Source organism: Astatotilapia calliptera, chromosome 20, assembly GCF_900246225.1.
Source record: "Astatotilapia calliptera chromosome 20, fAstCal1.2, whole genome shotgun sequence".
In the NCBI taxonomy this organism is placed as follows: Eukaryota; Metazoa; Chordata; class Actinopteri; order Cichliformes; family Cichlidae; genus Astatotilapia; species Astatotilapia calliptera.
This window is the reverse complement of record NC_039321.1, coordinates 13,223,256-13,243,415: the sequence shown is the minus strand read 5'-3', so window position 1 is coordinate 13,243,415 and position 20,160 is coordinate 13,223,256. Positions and strand designations below refer to the sequence as shown.

The following is a 20,160-nucleotide window of genomic DNA, read 5'->3' as shown; positions in this document are numbered from 1 at the left end:
AGCCTCCGTGTCTTCATCCTCATCAGCCTCGCCGGGTCCAGCCTCCGTGTCTTCATCCTCATCAGCATCGCCGGGTCCAGCCTCCGTGTCTTCATCCTCATCAGCATCGCCAGGTCCAGCCTCCGTGTCTTCATCCTCATCAGCATCGCCGGGTCCAGCCTCCGTGTCTTCATCCTCATCAGCATCGCCGGGTCCAGCCTCTGCTTCCGCCTCGTCTGGTCCAGCCTCTGCTTCCGCCTCGTCTGGTCCAGCCTCTGCTGGTCCAGCCTCTGCTGGTCCAGCCTCTGCTTCGCCTGGGGCTGCAGGGGCCACGCAGCCTTCAGGTCCCTTACTACCACCTCCACATCGTCGGTCATCTGCCAGGCCGCTTGTTGGGCATCTCCGCCACCGTGGACGCCCTCCTGAACGCCGCCACTGCCTTCCGCGTGGCCGGCCTCCGGACTTGTTTCCACGCCGCTGTTGCCGTCCGCACGGTCGGCCCCCAGAACTGTTTCCACGCCGCTGTTGCCGTCCGCACGGTCGGCCCCCAGAACTGTTTCCACGCCGCTGTTGCCGTCCGCACGGTCGGCCCCCAGGACTGTTTCCACGCCACTGCCTACTGCGTGGCCGGCATCCAGACCTGCCCTGCTGCCATTCGCATGGTCGGCCTCCTGAACTTGACCATCTGGGCCTTTTTGGACTCTGTCCCTCCGTCCTGGGCCCCCTCCGTCCGCCCTGGTCGGGTCCTTTTCTGTTTTGTTTTGGTCGGTTTTTGTGTTTCTGCTGGGCTGTCTGGAGCCAGCCCTTGAGGGGGGGGGGGGGGGTACTGTCATGGTCCTGGGTCGGTGACCCAGCGCTTTTGGTTTGTTATCATTTTTTAGATGATTGTTTAGGTTCTGTGTTATATTCGGTCTGCCTCTGAGTCTGCGTCTGTATCTGTCTGTCTATGGTGTCACCCCATCTGTTTGTGAATCTGTCTGTTTAGTTCAATGTCTTGTCTGGTTCCATGTGTCTGAGTTTCCTGTTTTATTGTGAAGGTCCGTGTCGTATGTGAGTGTGATCAGGCTACGTTTCCCCTGTCCCGTCAGCCCAGATTCCTCCCAGCTGTGTTGCCCTCCTGTCTCTCACCCCCTGATTACTGGTGTGTGTATTTAAGCCCTGTGTGTTTTCCTGCCTGTTGCCGGTTCGTCTGTGTTCCTCCGTGTCAGTCTGTGTTATTCGGTGTCCAGCTCGTCTCTCTGCCTCTCATCCCCTTTTGTATCATCTCAGGTTTGTCATTTAGCTTTCCCAGTTCAGGTCTTTAGTTTTGTCTTCCCTCTTGCCTGTTTGCCTTCTCACCCCTGTATAAATAAACTCACCGGCATCTTATCCACTGCCTGCATCTTGGGTCCTTCTTCTAACTCCACACGGCTCGCCTCGGCAGCTGTGACAAAAAGTGCGACTGCCTTCGTCAAGAGCAAGAGAGCAGCAGCACTATGGCCTATTCGTGATGTTCAGGTGAAAGTCAGCCCAAGCAACCAGACATTCGACTACACTTGTCCCATGCTTGGAATGATCCCGCAGCTTATCTAGGAGATGGCGATGCACCACTGCCTGCTCCCGGTGCACAGCTACCAGGTCAGCCAGCAACTGGGTTAGCACCTCCACTGGCTGAAAAGAAGTGACTGTAGCAAGGACCCAGGCCGGCAGGACGTTCTTCCTGCGTGTGAAGGTCTTTTTTTAATTTGTGCAAACAGCTTATAAGACAGTCCGCTGCATAATTTCTACAGCCCACTCTCTCTGCAGCTCAGTGATCCTCTTCCCTTAGGTCCAGGGATCCTACTGAAGTAGGGAGCCATGACCAGGTGATGGAGAACAGATATGTGGGGCAGCTTCACCGCTCCCCTGCAGCTGAGCCACAAACCATGCCACCTTATTAGACCACCACCCAATGTAAGGGTAATTGAACAGTACTACTTGTTCCCTAAATCATTTTTTATGGTTCTGTAATGGTTAATCCACCATGTGCATCACTTTAATCAAACCAACAATTTAAAGCTAAAATGTAATTATTTCTGTTATCAATGAACTTTCTAATGTATTATTTTTCAAGAAAGGAGAAAAAGCAGTAAAGTACATTATTGTTTTTTGATTAAGATGTCAAATTGAAAATATTTACTGGCGTTCCAAATTAAATTTTTAATGGTTTAATATGACACTAATAATAATTTACGACTTCAATCTTGACAGATTTCTAAAGTATTTGTGTTTTTCTTGTTTTTATTGCAGGTGCTCTAATACATTTATTAAGAACTGTAGGTTCCCAACAAATCAGCTCTGATTCGCTTTCATTTTCTCTAGCTGTCCTCATTTACAGTAGATCTCTACTTACCTCTTCGTGGTCTTCTTCTTTGACACCACCCATTTTGGTGAAGTCAAGTGGGCCTTCCCACTCTTGCTGAGTTTGGCCCTGAGATGCAATGGCTCCCACATGTTGAGAGGAAGAAGACAAAGAAGATGAAGGCTCTGGAGACTGTACTCCCTCCCGCTTGGTCTTCTTCATGCTAAGGTCCAAGGTGCCATTCTCATCCACCTCAATATCTGCCTCCTAAGTGAGGACACAGTGTGCAAATGTAGTGACTGCAAACTCAAAGAGCACGAGTTTCATACACTGTTCATTGTTAGGCTATTTTAAACCGTAGTTTTAAAAAAGAAGCTTGCGTCTAAATGAAATTCACTGTGCATCACCTTGGTGCAGGGCTCCCTGGTCTTGGTGCTGAGTGTCTCTGGTCTCTCCCAGCAGCGGGTGGACAGGTTGAGAATAGCTGTTGCTGCCATGTGGGCTGCCTCTGCATCTTGGCTATAGTCATAACCGCTGGAGGACAAGGTGCTCATAGAAAAGCTTCCTGACATGCTGTGACTGGGGGAGGATGCCTTGGGGAATAATTTAGCTGCGTACAAGTGGAACAAAATGATTTCCTTGAGACATGAAATTGGGAGGAGATTACTGCATATTCTACGACTATATGAGTGCAACATATGTACTAGTTCAGGTTTGTTTTTAGTTATAGCAGAACCTCATACAATTTTATACAGAGCTTGGCAAGTGAAAAAAACAAACTTTTATGTATAAATTATTTAAAAAAGTAAAACATTTTATACAAAAACATACAGTTATTAATACAAATTTATAGACGTTACTGACAAAAATTGTTTTTTGGTATAATGTCATTTATTGATCAGAATAATTGTAGAATGACATATTCCATTTGGATATAACTCAGGTGGTTCTCTGCCCCTATAATCTCAGGACTGCGCCTTAAGTTGCTTCTGATACAGGTGTCACGCATGGCAGCTCTGCCTCTTTAGCATGTGAGTGTGAATGGAAAACATTATAAAAGCCCTTTGCAGAACCTAGCTATGTTTGAAAGGTGGTATAAAAAATGTGAATAAGACCATTTCACATAGAATGGTTAGCACTGTCACCTCGCAGCAAAAAGACTCCTGGTCTAAACCAGGAACCAAATGAGGCCTTCATATGTGGAGTTTGCACGTTTTCCCTGTGCCTGGCATCTTCCAGGTAGTTCGGCTTCCTCCCACAGTTCAACTGATAGGTTACCTTGTGCTTGATGGATGTGAGGAGGGTAAATGTATAACAGAATTAGAATTTTTCCCCATCTGTCTCTCTTCTCATGTTTGGTGTGTGTCTTCTTGTTTCTGTGTTTGGTTTCTTTTAATTGTTTTAATGTTTTACTTTGTAGCTTAGTTTTCTTTTGTATCATGTGTTACTTTTACTTATTCACTGTCACCTGTATTGCATTGTGATGGCTGCAGTTACAGCCACACAGTGGTAATGTCCACCAAACATCAATGTTACAACAGAGGCTTACACATAACACTACATTTACATTTTTCTTCCTTTAGATATAGGATTTCATTTACAGGGTAATAAAGAATTGGTTTTGGTTTAGAATTAATTCATTTATATACTCACATAATACTGTATTTTAAAATAAGTGAGGATATTTTAGTTTACACTGTTATGTATGTATGATTTAATCTTTCTTCTGTTTTCTTTACCTCAGTGACAGCTGCTGGGGTCCCTTGGTTGATGAGCTAAGAGGTGGAAAAGGGGCAGAGCAAGCTTATATGGAGAACTGCAAATTGGGTCATACCACAATTCTGGATCATGGGGGGGAAATGGAATTTGTTATGTTAGTCTCAGTTGGGTTTTTGTGTGTTTTATCCCTTTTTTTGTTTTTGTGGGCTGATCAGCCACTATTTAAGTTTCCACTTGTCTGTTTAGGTAGGTCAGTTTGTTTCAGTTGTTGTAGTGCTTGTGTAGTTTTGTTACTTTGACCTCTTTTATGGGCCCAACATTTAGATTTTTCTGTGTAGTTTAACCGAGTTTGTTTTGGGGTTGAATAAAAAAACTTTTTTGGATGTTAACCTGTACCTGACTTTCCTTCACTGCTCGGTCCATCATGCATCCTTAATTTGGGTCATCATTTCCAGCCTTAACTACATAATCTTTTTCTTTTTGTATTATTCTGTGTTTAAATTGTTTGGAGATTGCAGGAGTGCTTGGTTCTAAAATATATTCAAGAATAAGACAGTGAAGGAAAGTGCTTAATGCTTATCAGATTCACCAAGTTTTTTTCTTTGGTATCTTTAAAGGAGATAAATATTGCCTTTGTCATTTGAAATATCTCATTTAAGCCTTCATCTACTTGTAATATGGATGTATTATAACACTGCAATTGATCAGAAGATACCAAACAAATAACAATTTGCACAGAGGGAATGCGGTTCACAAACAGTGCCATAGAGAGTTTATGTTAAAACCATAACGATACCTTGGAGTAAAAATTGACACAGCTCTTAAAATGGACAAATAGGTAAATGCAGTGGTGAGAAAAAGCTTTTTTCAGCTGAGGCAGCTCTCTAAAGTAAAACCTTTTATTTCTTTTTGTGACTAGGAGAGAGTTTTACATGCATTTGTGACCACTCGGCTTGATTATTGTAATGGACTTTATATTGGTGTTGATCAGGCTTCACTATCACGCTTGAAAATGGTCCAGAATGCTGCAGCTTGTCTGTTGACAGGGACATGCAAACGTGAGCACATTACCCCTGTTCTTGCCTCTTTACACTTGGTTGCCTGTCCATTTTAGAATTCATTTAAAAATTGTATTGTTTGCTTTTAAAGTTTTAAATGTCCTGGCTCCTTCTTACCTGTCAGACCTTCTACACCAATACAGTCCACAAAGGTCTCCCAGATCAACTGACCAGTCACTCCTTGCTGTCCCCATGCCGAGACTGAAACACTGGGGGGACCCAAATTATGGAATAAACTGCCCCTCCATATTAGGCTGGCCCCAACACTTGAAATGTTTAAATCACTTTTAAAAATACACTTTTTTTCAAAGGCTTTTTAGGAGTAGTACCAGAGTCAGCTTGTAGTCAGTTTTAGTCAGCTGTTGGTCACTCTTAATCTTTTTATTTTGTTAATCTTATTCATTGTATATCTTATTGTCTATTTTACTCATGTTTTAATATTTAATATATATACTGATTTATTTTTATCTTCTTTTTCATTTATGTATTTATTTTATTGTTATTTATATTTATTTCTTTGTCTGCTTAATGTATGTTTTTTAACTGCTGTCTCTGTTTTATTATTGGAAAGCACTTTGGTCAACTTTGTTGTTTTTAAAGTGCTATATAAATAAAGTTGGATTGGATTGGTTATAAAAAGCCTGTAAGTTGTTAAGAAATAAAAGCAAAGTGAAATTGTGTCTTACTTTTGAAGGCTTTGGGTGATGTTTCAGCAGTGCTAGGTGTCTTTGGAATGAGCGTACGCTTTCCAAAAACCTGACCATCAAAGCTTGCATAGTCAAAAGACACCTTGGAGTATTTCTCCAGCTCCTTGGCCAGGTTTGCTCGAGGTGTAGTGGTCACCGTGTTGGGCCGGTAGCTGCCATACTGAGGGATCTCCAGCTGTTTGACAAAACACATGGGCCTAAAAAAAGAGCCCTGATTTAGGTACTGATACTTTAACATTGTATGAATCAATTAGTTGAAAATTTTTCTTGCATGTCTCACCTGAGCACTCTGTCAGAATTGGAAGAGGGTTCACTGGCTGAAGCCTGTAAATGAACCTGTTTGTCCTGGTTCTTGTTCAGCTTAGCAGCTGCGGCAATGGGGCAGCCGGACAGACTGATGGGGAGGCATGCCAATGATATTGCATTTAAAGAAATAAAATGCTCATCAATAGAAACTCACTGAATTGCTGGGAAAGCAGTGTAAGCAGATGTGAGCACAATGAAATGTTATGCAGTATTATTTTGCAAATGTGTGTGTGTGTGTGTGTGTGTGTGTGTGTGTGTGTGTGTGTGTGTGTGTGTGTGTGTGTGTGTGTGTGTGTGTGTGCAATCAGATCTAGGATCTTTAACACTAAACTATTTAAAAAAAAACCATCAGAATACAAGCCTCTTTTTACAAGTTCTTTTCTATGAAGTAGTGACAGTCAATTTCTGTTTCATATACTGTTGTAAAAAGTGTTCAGAGTGTATCGAGTGCTTTATTAACCTGCGATGTGTGTTGCGGTTGCTGTTAACATGGCCTTGGCCTGTGCAGCCAGGAGTAGGACACTTCAAGACGTTCTCATGCATGGCCAGGACTACAGACACACAGCAAGTGCAAACTCAGGTCAGTGCATTTATCTTGCATTAGGTGGTTTCACAGCAGTAACAGTAGTAATGTACGTGTACACCTGTATGAGCTAGAAAAGGACAAGTGGCAAAGATACAGAATTTACAGCAGTAGTGGAAGTAAGAGTAATGGTAAAGCTGGTAGAGTTAATAATAATATTTACAACCTGAATTCCAAAAAAGTTAAAAGCCTATGTAAAATAGTTGACTTAATATGCTGAGGATGTGACGTCTAATGCTGTGGAACACCTCACAACTAATAAACAAACATACAGGTCAGGGAAAAAAAAGCACCCCAAAAGTAAAGATAGGGATTCACCCATCTGTGAAAACCTATGATGATATTGTATTCCGAAATAACATTACTAAATATAAATTTGCAGGATGCTACCTAGAATTTGGTGATTTTATTATCTAGTCAATTCAGTGTTGGCCAGTCATATAGCACCAATCACCTTAAGGCACTTTAAATCGCAAGGTAAACACCCTACAATATTAGGGACACTTTTTTAGAAACAGGTTTGTGTGTTAGCATTATTGGTCAGTATTTATTAATCATGGTGATAATTCAAAGTGCACACATTTGAATGTTGGTCAATGAAGTTAATGGTAAACTATACTTACTCTCTGGAGGGATTCTGTCTTTGTGAGGACATCCAGACAGACTGCGATGATGGGGATACAGCCCAGTCACATGACCCGTCCCATCACACCCTGGCGTTGGACACTTGACTTCCTTTTTTTCTGGAATTTTATTTAGATAGTGATCACCTACTTTCTATGCAAACACGTTCACATTTGACTTTGCTGTTTCTTACCTTTGCTGTAGTGAGTGGTGCGGCGGGCTACAGCAGCAGCCTCTGAGCTCTTGCTGGATGATGTGTATGGTTGGTAGTCCAGGGAGCTCCGGCTCTCCTGGCCTTCCTTCACTTCCTCCGCCTTCAGAGCAATAGCCTGCTCCAGCAGCCCCAGGTTCCCCCGAGTCATATCCCAGTTCTCTGAGTCGTCTGTTATTCCCGAGCCCTCTGAGACACGATCCTGCTCCTCTCCTTCCTCTTCTTCCTCCTCCTCCTCCTCTTCCTCCTCTTCATCTTCATCATCATCATCATCATCATCATCCTCAGAGCGGACCTCTATAACCACTGTTGTTGGAGAGGCTTTACTGGAGTCTTGGTCCTCCTCTTCCTCCCCCAGGATCTCACTGTCTTCCTTCTCTTGTCTGTGATCCTCCCCCTCTCTCTCCCCTTCCTGTTCTTCATCCTCTTCTTCCTCAGTCATGGGAGTACAGATCTTTTCTTCCCTGAGTGACACCTCAGTTTCAGATCCCTGAGTGCGTGGACTCAAAGTGTAAGGAGTGTCAACCTCTTGGAGGACCTCCCTGTCTGTTCCATCCTCCTCTTCTTCTTCTTCCTCTTCTTCCTCTTCTTCCTCTTCTTCGACCTCTTCTTCATCAGCTTCCCTCTTATGCTGCTTTGACTCTTTGGCCAGATGGCCGTAATCACCACTTGAATACTGATGATCTGAGTTTTTCTGGCTTATCACTTGTCTTTCTATTACCCTCTCTTCTACAATATTCTCAGGACTTTTTTGCTGTCCATTTTCTTCCTGTTCTTCTGCTTCTTCCGCCTCCTTTGTTTCTTTTAGATCAGGAATGCCTGTTAGCTCTGCGGGTTCCGCAGATGGCTGATTCTTTGTCATCAGACAAGCATCCTTCACATCCTTTGTCTCTGTTTCCTCCTGCTGAAGGTCATCAGCAGGTTTTACTTCCTCACCAGCTTTCTCACTCACAGTTTTGTTCTCAGCCTTTGCACTGATGTGTTTGTTCATGTCAAGGTCAGCTGAAGGACACACTGCTGTTACTTTTGTCACCTGTGAGGCCTCTGCTGTGGAGTTCAAAGTACAGATAAATGTCATTGCCACAGATTGTTTTGTCTGTGTCATCTCACAAAAACAAGCATTGTGACTGATCTTGCAGGTGACTTGATGTGATTTGTTTAGCAAGAGTGAAGTGAAGCATGCAAACCAAACTGTAGACCAAAGTCAACTGTTCTGGAAGTTGGCTTTGGTCTACACTCATGCCAAACTCTCCGCTATCTTGAAACGGTTCTGTTCGTCACAGTCACTGAAATACTGATTATGTTTTTTAATGTCCTTGTTTTTATACAAAGCTCATTTCTGTGACACTGGATTACATATGCTTTAATGTGTCTATATTTCAACTACAAAATGGAAACTCGGATCAGTTTCAGGTTGAAGTAAGGAATTACAACTACATGTACCTTTATCAATATTTTTCAAAGTCTACAATGTTACTTTTATGTAAGTAGGCATTACATTTTAAGATCTACTTCACCCACATCAGAGTAACATCAGAGTTGACAGTGACAGAAATTGTAATTTTGTGTCTGTACACCACAAACAAGATTGATGTTAACAAAGGTCTTGCGCTATCTGTTTAGGAACTTTTATGCACAGCCCCTCCATTTTCAGAGGCTTTACAGTTTATTATTCCATAACAAATTACAACAATAAAAGATCTGAAAAACCATTCAATGAGAAGGTGTGTCCAAACTTTTGACTAGGAAATAAGTATTTGATCCCCCATCAATCTGCAAGATTTCTGGCTCCCATTTATATTTTATACAGGTAACAAGCTGACATTTGGAGCCTTTTCAACTCGTTACCTGTATAAAAGACAGCTGTCCATAGAAGCAATCAATCGATCCAGATTCCAAACTCTGCACCATGGCCAAGACCAGAGTTTTCCATGGATGTCAGGGACACGATTGTGGACCTACACAAGGCTGGAATGGACTACAAGACCATTGCCAAGCAGTTGGGTGAGAAGGTGACAACAGTTGGCGCGATTATTCGCATATGGGAGAATGATAAAATAACTGCCAGTCTCCCTCGGTCTGGAGCTCCACACAAGATCTCACCTCGTGGAGTTTATGAGAATAAGAACGGTGAGGAATCAGGCCAGAACTACTCAAACTTTGAAGTTTGTCACGAAATATCTCAATGTTTCAAAAGAGGACTTGGTGAAGGTGTTGTGGTCAAATGAGACCAAAACCGAGCTATTTGGCATCAACTCAACTTGCCATGTTTGGAGGAGGAAGAATGCTGTCAATGACTCCAAGAATATTATCCCCACCGTCAAACATGGAGGTAGAAACATGCTTTGAGGGTGTTTTTCTGCCAAGGGGACAGAACAACTGTATCACATCAAATGGAGGATGGATGGGGCCATGTACCATCAAATCTTGGGTGAGAACCACCTTCCTTTAGCCAGGGTATTGAAAATGGGTCGTGGGTGAGTATTCCAGCATGACAATGATCCAAAACACACGACCAAGGCAACAAAGGATTGGCTCAAGACGAAGCATATTAAGGTCTTGGAGTGGCCTAGTCAGTCTCCAATCCCACAGAAAATCTGTGGAGGGAGCTGAAGGTTAGAGTTGCCAAACATCAGCCATGAAACATTAATGACTTGGAGAGGATCTGCAAAGAGGAGTGGGACAAAATCCCCCCTGAGATGTGTGCAAAACTTGTGGCCAGCTACAAGACACGTCTGACTTCTCCAGTTACCAAAAAAGATTTTGCTACAAAGTACTAAACCACGTTTTGCAAAGGGATCAAATATTTATTTCCTTCATGAAGATGCAAATTAAGTTGTAACTTTTTTCAAATCCATTTTTCTGGATTTTTTGGTTATTGTTCTGTCTCTTACTTTACTTTACTTTACTTTACTTTACTTTACTTTACTTTACTTTACTTTATTGATTTCAAAGGCTGTTGGTAGTCCCCCGAACACGTTTTAAAACCAGAGCGGTGGCCCCAAGGTTGTGGAATTCTCTCCCTCCATCTTTAGACTAGTTTTTAATTAGATTTGTGCTGTATATTTGATTGTACTGTTTTATGTTTATCTGTTTTATATTATTGTGAAGCACTTTGTGGTTTTTATCCTGTGAAGAGTACTATATAAATCAATAAAGTAAAGTCTCTCATTGTTCAAATAAACCTGCCATTGAAATTATAGACTGACCATTTCTTTGGTAGTGGGAAAAGTTACAAAATCAGCAGGGGTTCAAATAATTGTTTTCCCTGACTGTACATACTTAAAATAACTATGTATACAGGAGCCAGTTTTGCTTGGCGGGTAAGGAGGCAACTGCTCTAGTTTGGATTTACTCACGTTTTATTGACTCTGGCCTGCTTGTTGTTTTGGCCTTCTTGTCCTTGTTTTCTTCATCCCCTTCATTCTCTTTCTGCTCCTCCTCTTCCTCTTCTGCTGTGTCACTGTCTGCAGTCAACCCTCCATCTGCTGCCTGTTTAGCAGACTGATTCTTTCTCTTGGGAGCGGACTGGTTCTCCCCGGCCTCAGCCTCCTCCAGCTTCCTTTTCTTCACAATTGGGCAACCAAGTATGCTGAAAAGAGAAACATGGTTACTGATGTGTATAATGTCAGAAAGAAACCTAACAAGTAATTAGTGTTCTGTCACATACTATATTGAGGTGTGTGAGCAACACTGGAGAGTCTAGATACTACTAGCAACAAAGTTTTTTCCTTCAGGTACTCTGGCTTCCTCTCGCAGTCCAAAGTCATGCTTGCTAGATTAATTCGTAATTCTAACTCGGTTTTAATTGTGAATACAAGTTAGAGAAGGTGCTTAATCCCTAGCGCTTTATGTTTGATAGTGTGATAGTTTTGAGCTAATGTTTGTTTATGCCATAGTTCCAAGGTCATTGACCCAGCGTTTTGTGTTTAGTGAACTTATTTGGGGATTTGTTCTGTGAAGACTTTCTAATTTTGTTTATCATAATATTTCTAGTCTCAGTCGTTGTGTCCTTGGGCAAGACACTTCACCCGTTGCCTACTGGTGGTGGTCAGAGGGCCTGGTGGCGCCAGTGTCCGGCAGCCTCGCCTCTGTCAGTGCGCCCCAGGGTGGCTGTGGCTACAATGTAGCTTGCCATCACCAGTGTGTGAATGTGTGTGTGAATGGGTGGATGACTGGATATGTAAAGCGCTTTGGGGTCCTTAGGGACTAGTAAAGCGCTATATAAATACAGGCCATTTACCATTTAGTAATTCTGTCATAGTCCTGTTTTTTTTTTTTTTTTTGTCTAAACTCTTAATTAAAAATGTTAGTTTTAGTTTTAGGTCAAGTATATTCAGTTTATGTTTTGAGTCCCTTGAATTTTTGCCTCCCTTTTCTCCTGTGCCCTTGTCTTGTCTGTGTTTAGTCCTCAGTCAGTCAGTCTTGTTTCAGTGTTTACCTTTCTGTTTCTATGTCAAATCTGTGTTTCTGTTGCCATGTCTAGTTTATATATGAATCTGTTGCCTGCTCAGTTAGTTCCTGTTTTATTTTGATAGTTCCTTGTCTCTTGTTGTGTTGGTATAGTGGTAAAGCTACACACACCTTTGGAGCGATGTCTGCAGCCTGTGCGCAGCTCAGACGCAAGCATTTCGCTGCATGTTATACTGTGAATGTGACAAAAAAAAATGAATTGAAAGTACACTATGTTCAGTTTTGCTTCCCCTGTCTATTTAGTCAGATTCAGTTCAGCTGTGCTCTTCAGGTGTCTCCACTTTGCCCATTTGCTTTTTTGTATTTAAACCCTCTGTATTGCTTGTTGCATCATCCCTCATGCTTCTCCTGTGTAGTCCTCTGCTTTACGTGTCCTGGTTCAGTTCTGACCTGGCTCTCTGTTTATCTCTCTTCCTTGTAGGTTACAAATAATAAAAGTTAAAGGCTTTCACGTCCTGTCTCCTGTATCTTGCACGTTGATGCCAAAACCTGGCTTCAGCACAGCAACACGACAGAATATTTGGCTAGACAGAGCTCTGGCTTTTTGTCATCCTGACTACATTGCGAAAAAATACAAATAATGGTCACGGGTAGGGATGGGTATTGATAAGATTTTCACGATTCTGATTCCATTTTCAACTCTTTAACGATTCGATTCTTTATCGATTCTTTTATCGATTCTTTTTAAAAAAGGAGAACACTAAGGTTGATTAGCTTAGAACTTTGTTTTATATCTTCTCTATATCTTCAGGAGTAACATGGCCTTACAAACCCAACAGTGAGATCTTAAGAGATCCACAGCCTACGGCTCTTCAATGGGGTGTCACAGGGTCCCCAGGAAAAACAATTATAAATGTAAAATAATAAAATAAATATTCTTCTGTAGCAATAACAAAGTACAACATAAATGATTCAGTAGCAATTACCCAAGAATATCCAGTAATGTCCCTGCCTACAATTAAACACATTCACTTACTGAAAATCGGGGGCATCTGCTGGCAAATGAGTGCAAGCCTTTGACCACAACCTTAGTCACTGCTTGGTGACATTCGTCTATCCTGGCCTGAAAGGAGACGCTACCGGTAGACAGCAGTGAGAACTGCCAGCATCTGAGCCAGCCAGACTCTGTCTCTCTCATCATGGTAACCTAAATGCACAGTAATGGCAGGTTTTGTAATAAGGCAGATCGCGTATTCGTAGTGTTTCCTCCCTTAAATTAAATATCTACTTTTCAAGTATTGCAAGTTGCCCTGTTGTCATCCGTTCTCATAAAATATAATCAAACTTTTGAGCGTTAGGCGCCGTGTTTCCTGCCAGGTAAATGACGCTCTGCAACGTGGTGACGTCATTCGGGGCGACTGGAATCGATAAGGGAATCGTTTGCAAAACTGGCAAACAATTCCAAGGAATTGAAACAGTGGGAACCGGTTCTCAACAAGAACTGGTTTTCGATACCCATCCCTAGTCACAGGGCCTCAGACCCAGGGTTTGAGTTTCTCTGTGGGTGTGTGATTCTCTGTCTAAGTAAAACAAGTAAAACATGGGGCTTTTTAAAATCGTTCCTCATCTTGTGAAGGCTAAATGGTAAATGGTAAATGGCCTGTATTTATATAGCGCTTTACTAGTCCCTAAGGACTCCAAAGCGCTTTACATATCCAGTCATCCACCCATTCACACACTGGTGATGGCAAGCTACATTGTAGCCACAGCCACCCTGGGGCGCACTGACAGAGGCTAGTCTTCACAGATCGGATGAGCCTCCATTTTGCCCACTTTGGTGTTATTCTAAGATTTTTCCACAATTTGCATTTTTTTTCCTGAATGATGAACTTTGCCTATTTTTACTTCTGAGAAGCACTGCCTCGCTAAGATGCTGTTTTCACAGTAAGTAATGTTACTGACCTGCTGCCAAGTAACCTAATTGGTTGCAAAATGTTCCTCTAGGTGTTTCTTTTTTAGTACCACTTACTTTTCCAGCCTTTTGTTGTGCTCTTCCAGTGTTTTTAAGATGCGTTGCTGACATCGAAATTCAAAATGAGGTTATATTTTTCATGAAATAGTAACGTTTAAACATTTGTTTTCTATATTGTATTATGAATAAAATATGAATATATGAGCTCTACAAATCATTGCCTTCTTTTATTTTCCTCTTACACAGTGTGCCAATTTTTTTTTTAAATTGGGATTTTACTTGCATTTTTTCACCTTGCTCTCTGTCATTTTGTGGAAAATGCACATGAACCTGCTGACATCAGCTCTGCAACAGTTTGTAATACAGTTAGTGAAAAACAATAGTTTGTCAGTGCAGCAATATCATCAAATATGCTTGGCAAGTTGAATCAAAACAGTGGAGCTCAAAATAAGAAGAACAGAATACGACAGCACGAGTTCCAAGACTTGGTGACATGTAGTTTGTGTTTTTGTAAAGAACTGAAGCATTGTTACCATTTATGTATTGAATGTATGCATTCATACTGTAATATGTGTGTGTAACATACCTAGAAGGGCTTTCTAAAATGAATGTGCTTGTTTGGTATGATAACCCTGTCTAGCCAGTCTATGAGGACCTGTGGTCAGTGTGTTTTCCTCATTTCTTCCATTGTTATATACATTAGGGTACAGTTACGTCAGCATGGCTAAACCTGGTTTAGGTTTACGGTTGTCTAGTTGAAGAAGATGGCATGAGTTTATAGCATAAGCTTAAATAAATATGCCTGTTACCCCCAACCTCTGACTAGGGTTGCTGTCCATGGTGCTGATGAGAAGCCGAAATGATGTTACTGATAGTTACTATTATAACTATATGATTCTATTTATTCACTGTATTTATTGTGTGTGTGTGTGTGTGTGTGTGTGTGTGTGTGTGTGTGTGTGTGAGAGAGAGAGAGAGAGAGAGAGAGAGAGAGAGAGAGAGAGAGAGAGGGAGAGCGTGCAAGACTGAGAGAGAGGGGTTTTTTTTGCTCGGCATGTCCTAGGGGTAAGGACCAAAAACATGGCACCAGAGCCTGTCACTGATTTGTTACACCTAAGCTTTCATATACACACTATGTACTAGGCAGCATACAGTCTTTTATGATGACTGACTGATTTCTTATATATATTTAACAATCTTACCTCCTGTGTCGTGAGTACCTTCCACTGACATGGCCTTTACCATCACATCCAGGAGTGGGACAACTGCTACTGACACACATCAAGTCAAAAGAAATACAATTTTTTTACACACATTATATATATATATATATATATATATATATATATATATATATATATATATATATATAATTTATAACTTTTTATGCTGAGTTATAAACTCGTTTACCTTAAGTCTTGCTTCATTTCTTGTGCCACCAGTTCTGATGAAACAGGAAGACATGTTAGATACTGATATAACAATAATTTGGCTTTAACTGAAGTGAAAACTCTGAGCGTATTATCTTGTGAGCTCTGCTTATAGTCGACATGATTTGCTTACTGTAAGAGATAGATGGCATCTTCTCCATTACAATGTAAGTTGGAGAATTAGAGGACATCTTGTCCCACAGAGTGACGAGATGTACTATTATATTTTTACACATAGCATGCCAATTTTTTGTTTCGGTGTCAATATTTAAGATTATATGCAGGTTAATGACACATGATAATTTAAAATACTAATGCACAACAAGCATTTGTCACAAATGATAATGGTTTGGAGAGAGTTCTATCCTTCAGCATGCATGGCACAGGAAAAATTGTTAAAATGTGTTTGGTAAGTGCTGAGAACTGCTCTGAGGAGTGTGCCAAGGCAAATGAAAAAAACAAGATAATGATAAAAGAAGAAGAGATAAAAGTGACCATCTGCTTATTATCAGCACACAGTTCAATGCCAGCATCCATAGGAAGCCTGCACCCTATGAGTAGACCACAGGGTATGTGGTGGCTGTAGCTCAGGTGGTAGAGCAGGTCACCTGCTGATTGGAAGGTTTTTGGTTTGATCCCTGTCGCCCCCAGTCTGCATGCACGATACTAACCCCAAGTTGCTCTCTGATGCATTCACTTGAGAATGTATGTGCTAGTTAGCTTCTTTTTTTCTAAAAAGCATAGAAGAAGGTCTTGTGTGAATGGGCATGAATGGGTGAATGTGACATGTTGTATAAAGCGCTTTGAGTGCTCCGGGAGAGTAGAAAAGTGCTATGTAAGAATCAGTCCATTTACAACAGTAAAGATACGTCCAAGCAACACTCCAAAAATGAATTTCATCTACAACAGCTACAGCTGTCTTGACTACTGTTGTAAGTAGGAAGGTCTGGTAAGCAAGTGTGTTAGTGCTTTCTCAGTACTCCACCCTCTTTGTCATGGTGAAAATGATAAGAGCTTTATGCAAACTATAGCGTTCATTTCAACATTTTTTTAATGTATTAGAAATTTTATTTGTGTGTGTGGGTGTGTATATACTGACCCCGGATGCCTTTGGAGCGGGTTCGTGTTCGTGTCTCTGTAGTGTCTTGACTCATCTAAGTAACAGAGGGACATGAGTAACATTCACAAGTGAGGAAGTGTAGACAGACAGTCAGACAGACAGACAGGCAGGCAGACAGATAGGTACATTGTCACTGAGGCTTGTCCTCTCTGGTTGACTGGTTCTGTACTGGTCCACCGCGGGCTCAGAGTCTGAACTTTGAACTCATTTTTGCTGGCTAAAACACACAAAACACACAACACCACCTTACAGTCAGCTAGTGTTGTAGGACAACTATGTTATACACTATATTAAGCTGCTTGCTTATATTCTAACTAAAGATCTTTAATCTTTCTCTTGTGAATCCCACAATTTTATGGCGGTAGAAATGTGAAAACTCTACTTTTCTAAAAGAAAATCTTTCCAAAGGTACCAGAAAATGTGTATTTTGGAGAAATATGTGGGTGCACATGGGTCTAGTATACTGTACATGCTCAGACAGCAATGTAGCATGTCACTGGGAACACCAAACATTAGCTGTTGCTGTTGTGTGTTGTATGTTTATATAGTGAGCGAATTCCACATCCAAACAGATTTGACCAAAATCTGTATTTTGATTCTCATATCAGAAAACATCAAAATCAAATGTAGACAAATATATTTCTTACGTAATGATTTACTGCTATCTATTTAGCTTTGGAAAGATGAGCTTGAATTATTTCAACGGTCTTGTTGCAGATTGAGCCACTTTTCTTGGCTAAAGTTAAAAATCATTGGACGGCAAGAACAATACAAATATCCATTAGTTCAAAAGTATGACTAAATTATTTCGTGAGGGGGGAGCCCCGTTTTGACACTTACAGTATCCAATGCAGACATGTTGTGTGAGCGTACAGTCTAACTATTCAAATATTCCATCAGTAAACAGATGGACTTTCTGATCAATGCTCGTGATTTTGGAGCTCAAAGTAAAGCAGGCTACGTCCTAGAAGGCAGTCGACAGCAGTCAGCTGTAGACGTGACAGATCGGGATTTCAGGATGACTAAAGTTTCAGGTGACCTCATCCTGCTGAAAGCTTTTTTTCACGTTGACAGCAATTGACAAAAAGAGAAATGAGAACACAGAATGAGCTACAGGCCGATCGGCTGAGCACCACCAGGCCTGCGGCCGGCGGAGGACGGGCTGTTCCCGTTTCGGGCTCTCACTTCTGGGGCCGCCAAAGAACCGCCGGAAACACCTAGCGGCCCATAATAATAATCGGATGAAAAGGCAGATCTCCAATGATTCTCCGTGGAAGGAAACGAGTTAAAAACATGGAAACCTAAATACGTCCTCGCTTCATCCGCACCGCTCGGCACCAAATCCAGCGTCACAGTCTGCAGCCGAGGCCTCACAACATCCACGCATACGCTGCTCTTTGTCACGCAGACACAGCTCGGCCTTACCTTACGCTCAGACTACTGCCCTCCCCTCCCCCCTCGCAGACACATCTCCGGGCAGAAGGACGTTCCGGTAACGCTCCAACGACTACGAGCCCGAAAGAAGTGCGGAGCCAAGCCGGACACAGGGGGCCGAGTCTGCGAGGCGGCAGCAGCAAACCGAGCCGTTCAGCACCCCGGACAGAGACTGCCGACTCTCCAGCACCACGGACAGAAACCCCGCTGCAGTGCCTCCTGCAGGAGCCCAGGAGAGCTGCAACCGGCCCACCGGGGCTGGGCTCCCCCCTCGGCCGGCCGCGAAGTGCCGGAGGCAGCCAGTATTTAAAGAGCCAGAGCCAGCAGCGACGACACGCTCCTCTCAGTCCCCGCGCAGCTGAGGCTGCAGCACTCCTCTGACAGAACTGCATTCTGCTGGACATTGTTAGCTGCAGAACTCAGCTCACAGACATCAGAGACAAAGATTTTGTTCTCCCTTAGTCTTGAAACAGACCTCATTGCTTCATTCATTGCTGATGAACTAGGTGCAAAGATCTATCAAGACCTGGGAAAATAAAATAAGACAAACAAGCAAACTCCAGTTTCCACAGTCCCAACGAGCTTGAAATTCAGTGTTTGACCACCTTTAATCTTTACACAGGCTGAACTCTCTTTTAGGAACACTTTCCTGTAACTTCTGTAAGTGTCTTCACAAATAGTTCTCAAGGGTTCTTGAACAACATTCAAAGCTCATCTCTGGGCCATATCGTTACATAATGGCAACATGTTAAATAAAAATATCAAATTTGATTAATCTCTACATAAGTCCTGTTGCCTCTGGTTTGCCATTTCTATCAGTTTCCTTCTTATTAATGGCTTCTTGATACGGTACAGTATACTTTATTGTCCCCTAAGACAAATTTTACAGAAATGTGTAAAGTGCTGTCACAGAAACTGCTTTTTAAAAGAGCCAATAAACATTAAAAGAAAGACTAAAGAAATACCAAATAGAAGTGGATCGATAATGACAAACCAAGCAGCTTAAAAGCAACCAATACTCCACAGAAAACCCCTGTGCTACACAAAGCTCTGATGTAAAAGCTTAATTGGTGTAGGGACAAATGAAACGTTAATGCTATTCAGCCACATTTTAGGACTCTACTTTCTGCCAGAAGCCAAGAGCTCATACTTAGGATGTGGAATAGAGCCCTGTGTGCCTGACTGAGTACAGACTGCTCATAAATGACTGAAGGGAGAGGTCTTCGGCCCTCGGCACTCTAAAATTCAATTTTGCCTGCACAGAGAAACTTTCATGATACTCGATGGTATCCCATGCCATGAAAGCCACTTTTCCTCTGAGACAACTTCTAATGAGTCTTCAGTGAACAACAGATTGGATGCATCTCTCAGGTCCTGTGTCAGGTCTTTGCTGGATCTTTTCCAGTTTTTGACTTTCAGATACTGTTCATCTGCTGTAGAGTTTTTAAAAACTCTAGCTTTCTCAGATGTTTTAGAGACTCCCTGCACACCGTTCTGAGATATGCCAAGTGTTCAACAAAAAGAAAATGGTCAAGCTAAGCCTGTTGATACAATTATTAATTAGTGCCTGTCAAATTGTGTTATCTTTGGCATTTTTCATAGATTTAACTCAAGAAATGGGGACAAATTCCTTGTTTTCATTACAGGCTGCCCAAAACAAAGTGTCTAAAGATATCACTGAAGATTGGTTCTTTGCTATGTTTTCTGTTATGTGTAGACAACACTTATTTATTCCTTTCCTGAATTTCCCATAATTTTCTGCCATTGTTTACGTCAATGTGTGTATACGAGTGTGTATGTTGGGTAGGAGTGGGTGTAGGTGTGTCTTTTGATGCTGAAATGATTGATAGGTCAGAATTAATGATTGAACAAACAAATAAAAAAAGCATAGGTGTGAAAATGTTGATTTTTTGATTTTTGAATGTCTGGCTCCTGGAAAGCAAAATGGAAAGAAATGAGAGGTGACTCAAAACCTTTGCACAGTATTGTAATTGTGCATATCACAGACAGATGAGCTTGTAACAGCTGCTGTTCACAGTGAAGCAGATTGAAAGTATGGCGGTTTTATACTTGAATGTGGAATGGCAGGGTTACTTTATAGTATGATCTCATACATCATATGAGATTAAAAACCCAAAATATTTGGAACTATTTCAGCTGAAATGAAATAGGTTTAAATAATGTTGCAAACAGGGCAGCAGTTCAAAAAAAATGAAGAAAGAACAAATGTGTTGGCTTTGTGCTCCATTTTCACACATTTGTATTTCACTTGAACATTTACACA

General features: G+C 41.7%; 1 protein-coding gene across 6 annotated transcripts in view; it reads right to left on the bottom strand.

The window, feature by feature from the left end:
* The window catches only part of LOC113013941 (myelin transcription factor 1-like), a 68,613-nt gene extending 50,473 nt beyond the window's left edge, over positions 1–18,140 (bottom strand). For 2 of the 6 annotated variants that reach the window (XM_026155186.1, XM_026155191.1), the window contains exons 1-12: positions 17,868–18,139; positions 16,422–16,476; positions 15,303–15,336; positions 15,095–15,163; positions 10,867–11,099; positions 7,490–8,554; positions 7,296–7,415; positions 6,550–6,640; positions 6,064–6,177; positions 5,763–5,980; positions 2,707–2,909; positions 2,351–2,566 (exon numbers count right to left, since the gene is read on the bottom strand). In XM_026155186.1, the coding sequence (XP_026010971.1) occupies positions 2,351–2,566; positions 2,707–2,909; positions 5,763–5,980; positions 6,064–6,177; positions 6,550–6,640; positions 7,296–7,415; positions 7,490–8,554; positions 10,867–11,099; positions 15,095–15,163; positions 15,303–15,336; positions 16,422–16,476 (2,418 nt within the window). In that variant the 5' untranslated portion in view covers positions 17,868–18,139. Of the gene's footprint in view, positions 1–2,350; positions 2,567–2,706; positions 2,910–5,762; positions 5,981–6,063; positions 6,178–6,549; positions 6,641–7,295; positions 7,416–7,489; positions 8,555–10,866; positions 11,100–15,094; positions 15,164–15,302; positions 15,337–16,421; positions 16,477–16,568; positions 16,660–17,867 lie in introns of all 6 variants that reach the window. The other 4 variants (XM_026155187.1, XM_026155190.1, XM_026155189.1 and 1 more) reach the window with 4 other exon arrangements.
* Between the last annotated feature and the right edge of the window lie 2,020 nt (positions 18,141–20,160).